Genomic DNA, 10,000 nt, shown 5'->3' with positions numbered 1-10,000 from the left:
CTACTCTCTCACATTTCAGAAACGACCACTCGTCTTTGCTTATATGAAGGCTAAGTGGAAAATAACAAGTACATAAGAACATACGAATGAAGGAGACTGCAAGAGACCATAAGGACTACACTAGGCAGTTTCATGTCCATCACCACCTATCATCCCCATCCATAAAGTTGTCTAACCGTTTCTTAAAACAATCAATAGTTTCTGCGCTTACTGCGTACGTACAAAGTCTATTCCATTCGTTGACTACTCTATTGGCTGGCAAACCAGTTTTTGCCTATTTCCTTCTTGAATCTAAATTTCTCCAATTCAAATCCATTACTGCGAGGTCTGTTCTGTTGTCTTCATGTGACAACTTTGCATTCCCCCTTGTTGAAGCTCTTGGACTATCAGAATACCTTTCTTAGATCACCCCCAGAGAGTGCAAGTTCATTCTAGTCATGATTTTTGACGACTTCGGAGGTCATTGGAATGCTGTATCATGAAAATGCTCCCTAAGTGATATCTTCTTTGTAAATGGCACGATATCAAAGTGTTGATATTCTACTCTATTGTTAATTTTATTCTGATAATTTGGTCGAGTTCCTTATCCCCAGTCGTGGTTGCAGACACAGAGCGTTTCAAAAAGCACACAGCAATGGACACTATATCGACATAATCATAAAAAAGCTGCATGCAATATGCACATTGAAGAACAGCTTCTGAGTAAAGATGGAGTGAGTTTTCCATTTCTCTTTTCTCTTGCGATATAATTTCCCTTTTTCGGTGATGAGAGACAAAGAGAAATGGGATGAACAGCGATCAACAATTTTTACATTGTGCAGTGAAGACTTCAGTTTCAAACAAGTTGTTCTAAAACGAAAAACGTGACGGCATTTCCTTCTATTATATAAGTACTCATCAATTTATAAACATCAACTGTCGTATGTTTTTACCAGAGACCTGAACATAGCCATAAGTAGATAGTCAATTAACTTAAGACCAAAGTATAGTTTCACAATCGAACTGGACTGTGCAAACAAATGAAGGTTCAAGGAATTTAACATGACTTGCGTTGGATGTTACCTAAGATTAATGCTGGTTCTAGGCATGACAGACCCTAGTTATACGATGTTTGCTTAAGGTAATATGATCGCATTTGAGGGGCTAGATACAATAGTCTCTCAATCCTCTGTTACTTTGCTACAGCAAAAGAGGATTCTTTGGCCCGATGATCAAACAACACAATCTACAAGTCGACTCCCACGGCAACATAAGCGTCACTTTTCCGCAGTTCCTCGAATACGTGGTCCAAAGTCACCAGGTAAATTCCTTGTCAACTGTATGTACTGTATGTATATGTATGTATATGTATATGTATCTGACAGTCGCATGCAGGATTCGAACCCACTGCTATCGGTCTCCCGTAAGATCTGCGACTGTCAGAAAATTATCCGATTGATGTCGCTGTTACTAGCGAATTTCTCTCATATGTATGTATGTATTTTCATCTTATCAACCATATTAACTTATCCATTTTAATTCCCTGCAAACACAATGGAGACTAACAGAAATTCGATAGAAGCATATTCGGAAACTGATACGCTGTCGGGCTAGGACTCGAAACTAGCCGATACGTAACAAATGGAATGACAACCAACTGCGCAATTGGTTAAACCACTGTCCATTTGTTACGTATTAGCTAGGTTTGAGTCCTCAGCCCGACAGCGTATCAGTTTCCTAATATGCTACCATCGAGCTCCTGTTAGTCTCGATACTGTTTGCAAGGAATTAAAAGAGAAAAGGTAATGTGGTTCATAAGATAAAAATCTGTGTGCTGTGGACCGTTCAGTGTGTGTTGTATGTACTGTATGTATGTATGTATGTATGTATGTACTGTATGTATGTATGTATATATGTAGGCAGATGGATATATGTGTTAGATTTGCGAGAGCTTAGATGAAGGCTCATTTCTGGTGAAAGCAAAACATACAATGGCGACCACCATCAATAAACCAGAGGTCTTCATGAGAACTCGGGAGAAGATTGCGGATTTATGGTCCTGGTGGCAAAAAACGGTTTGACTCTGAAGGCAGCATCTGTTGCTTATTCTTATTATTCGATAAAGATCAAGTTAGAGGGAATATTCAAAGCAGTGCCTAGTTAACTTTTTTAGAATTTGAGGGTGAGGTGGAAGGGGAGACTTCATCTGACATTCAGTGGTTCTAGAAATATCTTCAAATGAAATGTTCCTTCTAATTGGGTTTATGGAGGCAGTCCTTCATCCACTGAAGAGTGGCGGGTCCTACCAGATGAATAGAATAGTGGGGTATTGACCAGAATAATTCCTTGAAGGTGAGAGTATGTCTTAGACCCTTAAAAGGCAATTAAAACAAACTGGAGGACGAGGAGGAAAGTCAAATTATAAACATAAAAATGTTTTGGGGTTCATCATTCCCTTTAAATCTGTGTTGGGCTATATAGATTTGATTCTGGCCAAATACGAACTATATGATTAAGCTGAACGTTGGAGACGAACGTGATTCATGTTTCGATCTATGTTGTCGTTTTCTTGTGTCTTTTCTTAGTATTTTCACTTACAGTTTTCCTCATATTTTTTCCATCTATACTTTTTCACTCATATTTTTTTTTCCATTCGTACTTTCATTCATACTTTTTTCATAATTTTTCCTCCTTATCTTTTTCATTCGTACTTTTTTCATGATTTTTCTCCTTATTTTTTTTTTCATTCGTACTTTTTTCATTCATACTTTTTTCATAATTTTTCTCCTTAATTTTTTTTTCATTAGTACTTTTTTCATTCATACTTTTTTCATAATTTTTCTCCTTATTATTTTTTTATTCGTACTTTTTTCATTCATATTTCTTTTTCATTCATACTCTTTTCTCATTTGTGTCTTTTTCATTCATTTGTATTTCTTTTTCATTCACATTTTTTTTCTTCATTTCATCTGAGTAGGTTTATGGTCAACGTACTTTCATTCATACTTTTTTCATAGCTTTTCTCCTTATTTTTTTTTCATTCGTACTTTTTTCATTCATACTCTTTTCTCATTCGTGTCTTTTCATTCATTTGTATTTCTTTTTCATTCACATTTTTTTTCTTCATTTCATCTGACGTAATATGCCCTCTGTCGTCCTCCCCAGAGTAATTTTATGGTCAACCGTCACTGGCGAGGTTACGTGATTAACTGCTCTCCCTGCACCTTCAACTACACCTACATCATGACAACTGAGACATGGGATGAGGACATGAGTTACCTCGTCAACAAGCTCAACATCTCCGAAGTGGAAGCTACCAACCACCTCCACAATAAGTCCGCATTGCCACAAGGAGGTAGAGTCGATTACTTTTCCTACTACAGAAACATCGACCCTCATCTTATTGGCCAAATTTATGAAATCTACAAAGTGGATTTTGCATTGTTTAATTACACACTGCCCGACTTCATAGAGAAGGCTATTGAGGAGGCATGAGCAGTGTTTGCGATGAAGTTGTGTTTACTTAAGTCACTTTACTTAATTGTAATGTACATTATAAGAACTATCCTCGTCGGATATCATATCTGTGTCTCCATTTATCAAAATCTACTTTAGAGTCATATATCCTAGCCACCTGGACTGTTTTTTCAGTTATTCCACAAACTGATAAATCAGTGAGAAAAACCGTACTTGTTAGTCCTTCAGACATTCAAACATTGTTTTTTTTTTTTTATTATTCCTTTGGCCCATACTAAAAGATCTTATTTGTTCACTCTTTTCGTAACTCTAAAGCAGTGGTTCTCAAACTGGGGTCCCCGGACCCCTGGGGGTCCCTGAGAAGGTCCTAGGGGGTCCGCGACACAATGAAAAAAAAAAAAAAAAAAATCCAGAAAAAACTATATAATTATAAAAATATACAATACTGATTCTGTCATTATAGTGTCATTATAGTGTCATTATAGTGTCTCTAATACATTTTTATATGTCATAATATTTCATTAGTTTCTTTCTAATTAATATTTATATTCATTCAAGCTTTATTCTATGCTTACGGAAAGTGTGAACTGAAGATGGAAATGTTTTTAAACCGAAAATCGACAAAAATTTGAAAATATTTTAAATGCTTATTTTTATACTTTCTTTGTGTAGGAATATGCAAATAGTAAATTTACTGCATTATAATCATGTAATGGGTATCTTGGTATGGTAATAATAACTTTTGATTGGCTGGGGGTCCTCGGATGGGACTTAAATATCTGGGGGGGTCCTTGGCATGGTAAAGTTTGAGAACCACTGCTCTAAAGGCATCAACCACGGCACCTCTTTTTATTCTTTCTTATGGTGTAGGCAATCCCAGCTTGTACTGACTATTTTCGACGGATCTATCGGCTAGGTTGCAACCCCTTTCCAATTCTCTTCATATCTTCACCTTTCCTCTCTATGTGTAGGGACCATAATAATGCTGCATATTTCTTTTTGGGGCAGATGATATTTTCAAATTATTTCTTTTTATCATATATTCGTCAATGTAATGATGAGAATCTTAGATGAAAAATGACCTATATCGAAGATCCTCAATTCCCATTTCCCTTTGTATGATTCCGTGACGGTTTCCCCCTATTTTTATCTATGTTTATATCAGATAATTTTATGACCATCGCGCAAGGATTCGACGACAAGAGGCCCCCATGACAGCGCAGGTTCGAATCCTTGCGCGATGGTCATAAATTTATCTGATTAATATCGCTGTCCACTAGCGAATTCCTCCTATGTTTATATGTTACCATTTTCTGGATCAAATTCCATCTCCCATCTCTGCAACCCCAGAAATCACTTCTCTTTAATCCGACATATAGTTCTTCACATTTTTTTTTTCGCGATTCCATTTTATTTACATTTTTTTCTAATTATTCTATTATTGATATTTTTCTTTGTTCTATTAGATCACCCCGCACTCTGCGTCTTTCCAGAGAACGTAAGTTAAGGTGCCTAAGCCTGTTCTAGTAAGGTAAATTTCTGAGCCTATGCATCATCTTGGTCATTCCTCTATACTTATTCTAGTGATTTTATACCCATTCTATAGATCGGAAACCAAAAACGTACCGCATAGTCAAGGATGGGTCTAATTAACGCCAGATACAGCTTGAGAATTACCTTTACACTTTTATTCGTAACCATCCTATCAGTGAAACCTAATTCTCTGTTAGCTCTATTCCTGGCGCTAATGCACTGTTTCCTGTATTTAAGGTCAGGACTCACTAGAACTTCCAAGTATCTCTTACATTCATTTTTTTCTCTAAAAAATTAAAAAAAAATATCTAAGCTATACCTGTTTTCTGGATTGTGTAAACCTACATTTAACACGTTGCACTTTGAGATATTGAAGTCCATTTGGCATTTCACCAACCATGTGGACAATTTGTTAAGATCCTCCTGTAGAATCTCGGCGTCTTCTCCTGACCTAATTAGACGTCTTATTATAGAGTCGCCCGCAAACCTAATAACATCACTATTAATCCCATAGTCCAAGTCGTGTATATGCATAATGAACAATAATGGACCCAAAATTGTTTTCTGCTACTATTCCAAGTTCTAAGCCATTCAAAACACTTTTCCTAGTATGCCATGGGCTTTGACTTTATTTAGTAGTTTCTGGTGGGGCATGTTGTCGAACGCTTTGCTAAAGTCAAGGTAAATAAAATCGTACAAATCATTGTTATCTGACGCCTTGTGTAAAAAGATAAAAGATTAATTAATAATGACGTAACCTTAGAAAACCCATGCTGCAAAGAGTCACGGGTGAAATTATGGCTCTCGATGTGATATCTGATTCTATTAGTTATTACTGATTCAAGCATTTTACCTATAACTGATATCAAACTGATTGGCCTGTAGTTGCATACAGACGATTTGTCTCCTTTTTTTTTTTTTTTTTAAACAGGAACAACATTTGCCTGCCCCCAAGCAATAGGCACTAAACCAGTGTCTACTCACTTATAAAACATTTCCGTTAACTGGTTGCAGATTTGAAATTTACAGTCTCTAAGTACTCTCGGAAAAAAAATCATCTGGACCTGGGGATTTTGTAGCTTAAAGTCTATCACTGTGTTTGACTACTTCTACCTTACCAATGCTCGGACTTGAGATGATTTGGACATCACTGTGTGTGATACATTAGTTTCTTCTGGGTATCGTCACTGCTGTGGCATAAAACATCATCCCCTGCACAAAACATCCCCCCCCCCTATCGGGAGGCTAGGACGGTGCCCCTCACAGAGGGCATTGTAGCGTGGAATTTAATGAACCATGCCCTTGGTTCAACTTCGCCGGTGGCAGGATTCGAACCGCCCTCACCTCGACCTTCGCCGCAAGTAACGCCCTAACCCGCTCAGCCGGCGAGCTACCGGGGGGCCAATTATAGTGCCGTTAAATGTTAGTTTACATGCATCGTCGTGAGACTAGCAAGGTAGTCTGTTGCAGACATACTTTGCGTCAGCGTCATACGTCGTATGCCGTAATTGTTTTATGGATTGAGCGTCAGCAGCATAAGTCGTATGCCGCAATTTAAAAAATTCGCCAAAAGTAGGAATTACATTAATGGTCAAATCTGTGGTAATACCAAGTAGCCCTATCCATTGACTATAAAAAGCACTCAAAAATTTGGCTATAAAAAGCACTCAGACTATTATGGGCGACTATACATTGACTTGAAACATCATAAATGTCAAATTCCTTCACTCTATGAGATTCTAACGAAGCTTCCCCGAAAAAATACGACCTCGTTCAACACGCGTGAGGATAGAGATAAAATCTACGGATTGTCTACCAACCTTTCGCACGCATTGCTCGACAAAATCAACCCAGTTTCTCCACTTCTAGGTTAAGGTGAATCAAAATAAGCAAGATTTGTTAGTTTTGTATCATTTTGAGTTGATTGAAAAAAAAATCGGTTTTGGCTCCGTTGCTGGAGGGTAGGGAGTGAGGGAGTGTATACAACATTCTAACGACACTTTCACGTGCGACCTATCAGTATTTGAATCACAGACATCACAAATTGATGTTTTTATGTGTATTATAACGTAATACTAACATAGGTGCATGTTTGATACACGCACAACAATTTTTACCGACCCGACAGGTTTGGGTCAAGAAGATTATAAATAAATATATTCAGCAACCCATGGAAGCAAGTTGACCAGATTATTCAGCTCCCCGCCCACGAGAGTTGGAGTAACGGCTCGCAGCGCAGCGATAATGAAATTATTTCACCCCTAGGCGGAATTCAAACTCGGATCTTTAGGGTAGCGGTTGCGAACGCTACCACTGCGCCGTCGAGCCGTATGTGTGCGTGTGTGTTTGACGAAGTTTTTACGTGTCACGCATAGTCTTTGGGTGACATCATGAAAGCATAGAACAGCACGTTGTGTCCTTGGGTGACATCATGAGCTATCAGTGAGGTCTCACTTAGGCAGTAGGGGATTCAGGGGTCGGTTCGAATCCTGGCCGCGGAACCGAGGTTAGGAAAGGCATCCACTCTGAATTTATAATGATTCCCGACTGCTACTCATTTGGGGCTTGAGGTGACTCGGTGACATCACTGTGTTGGCTTCCTCTGTGTGACTGCAATAGTGGTACACTGCGGACATCGCCTCCTGCGTTCATACATGAACAGCCCCACAAAAAAAAAAAAAAAAAAAAAAAAAAAAAAAAAAAAACACCACCCACCCCAACTACCCATTCGTCTACCTATCATCAACTCCCTTTCTAAACACATCTTCAACATCATCTGTAAGGACTTATTTTGATTAACATGTCTTAGCTATATACATTAGTTTGCCTTTCTCTGCGCACTGAGTCATGTCAATGATTATCATTGAAGTACTTAGGATTTAACTGCATCTGTTTAAATGTATCTGGATTATTTTATTTATTTATTTATTTTCTTTTTTTAAGAACCACAATGGAAATAAGCTTCAAATGCTTTCTGTGTCATCCTCGTAATTCTATACGTTGTATTCTTATATCTGCGTATTCGATGGCAAAATAAAAATTAAACTAAACTCCACTAAGATTTTTACCTAGCACCCCAAACTTCCCTATCTATCTATCTGTTGGCTCATCCACTACTCAAACATAGAGATTCCCATTTCTATACACTCATTTAAGGTGGCAAGAAATTCTTTCTTTCTTTCTTTCTTTCTTTCTCCCTCTCTCTCTCTTTGTTAATGAGATATTAAGAAGTTCCATATTGGCAATGCAGTTTGGCTCTGCTGACACTAAATTTCATGTCGCTCCTCACATTAGAAATAGTTTTAAACTTATTTTTTCAGCACGCATATAGTCAGGCATTTAAATGGCTTTGACAACTGAGCACAGAGCACGTGGACCCCATCATTATATGTGTGTGTGTGTGTGTGTGTGTATTCACTTGGTCTTTGGATCACGTGTTGGACTCGTGATCGACAGCTATTTCCCTCCTGGAAGAGAGCTCAGAGCTCGTAGGTCCGATCTATGGGTAATGCTATGACCTTGCACACACACATACACCCAACTCCCCGCCCACGAGAGTTGGAGTAACACCCCTCAGCGCTGCGATACTGATATTATTTCAGCCCCGGGCGAGAGTCGAACCCGGACCTCCGTAGTGGCAGGCCAGAGCTCTAACCACAGCTCTAACCACAGCGCCATGAGGTGTGTGTGTGTGTGTGTGTGTGTGTGTGTGTGTGTGTGTGTGTGTGTGTGTGTGTGTGTGTGTGTGTGTGTGTGTGTGTGTGTGTGTGTGTGTGTGTGTGTGTGTGTGTGTGTGTGTGTGTGTGTGTGTGTGTGTGTGTATGTATATGTGTATATATATACTAGTGACATTTGGCATCTATAGCGAGCAAGGCTGCGCCAGGCACTGGTGCCATTTTGTGGGAGAATTTTGCTCACATGGGATGTTTTGTGGGACTTTAATACCTCAATACCTTTGGATTTTCTGTGGATATTTTGCGTTTTTGTTGAAGGTCTCATGGGAAGTTTGATTTTTGTGGAATATCAAGTAAATGTCAAAATAATGGTAATAGTAATAGTGCAAAAATACCTACACAGCTCAATAAGGGCAAGACTCTCCGTCAATTTTGAAACATGAATCAGCCAAGTATCAACAGAAACTGTTAGCTGGCCCGGGCCTGGGAAACAGGAAATTCACAAGAGAGAGAAATCTTTATTAGTAATATATATATACATATATATATATATATATATATATATATATATATATATATATATATATATATATATATACATATACATATACATATACATATTCAAAAATTAATTAAGACAATTGAGAATTGGGTGGGGAAGGGTAAACGAAGATGTGCTGGGAGTAGAGTTTATTGCCCTAACGTTGCGACCAATTTGGTCTTCTTCAGAGGACTTACTGCAATACAATCAGATCACAAGTCTTATATTCGTAGCGAGAGGAAACCCGTCAAGCTATGAGTGGAAGGATGTGTCAGGTTTTCCCCTTGGCTACCGATTTAATCACCAAGACACTTGCTGCTTTTGAGAGGCATGTAGACCCATCTCTGTCGTTGCTGTTTTCCCTTGTGATGATATGTGCAGCTTCCACAGTTTTACTCTTCTTCTCAAGTCCCTCGTGTAGAATTTCCACACGACTCTAGTCAGGTAGATGTCCGCATTGGTCTAGGTGACGAACCAGGGAGTTAGATGTTCTATGCGTCCTGAGGTCGTTTTTGTGCTCACTCAAGCGTTTCGTGATCCCTCGCCGAAGTATGATAACGGACAGCTGCTGCATGGAATGCTGTAAATGATTATGAGGTTATTACGAATATTTACATGCTTTCTAAATCTTTTTCCTATCTTATTGGAAGATAATCTTGCTATGTTTATTCCACCTTTTATCAAATAATTATCAATAGCTCCGGTGTTCGTAGAATTAGGGACAGCTATAGATTGTGATTTATCTTTTCCCGGAGCCTGTACATTTGAACCATTGTAGATCTTGGCTTTCCTCATT

General features: G+C 38.5%; 1 protein-coding gene across 1 annotated transcript in view; it reads left to right on the top strand.

Annotated features, from left to right (window-relative positions):
* Positions 1-7,651, top strand: part of LOC143022017 (carbohydrate sulfotransferase 11-like) — a 14,774-nt gene extending 7,123 nt beyond the window's left edge. Inside the window, exons 4-5 of the mRNA XM_076179953.1 lie at positions 1,186-1,300; positions 3,145-7,651. Of these exons, the coding sequence (XP_076036068.1) occupies positions 1,186-1,300; positions 3,145-3,474 (445 nt within the window). The 3' untranslated portion in view covers positions 3,475-7,651. The remainder of the gene's footprint in view (positions 1-1,185; positions 1,301-3,144) is intronic.
* The last annotated feature ends 2,349 nt before the right edge of the window (positions 7,652-10,000 follow it).

This window comes from Oratosquilla oratoria, chromosome 43, assembly GCF_046742065.1.
Source record: "Oratosquilla oratoria isolate Oo_2021 chromosome 43, ASM4674206v1, whole genome shotgun sequence".
Lineage (NCBI taxonomy): Eukaryota > Metazoa > Arthropoda > Malacostraca > Stomatopoda > Squillidae > Oratosquilla > Oratosquilla oratoria.
This window is presented reverse-complemented; position numbering and strand designations above follow the sequence as displayed.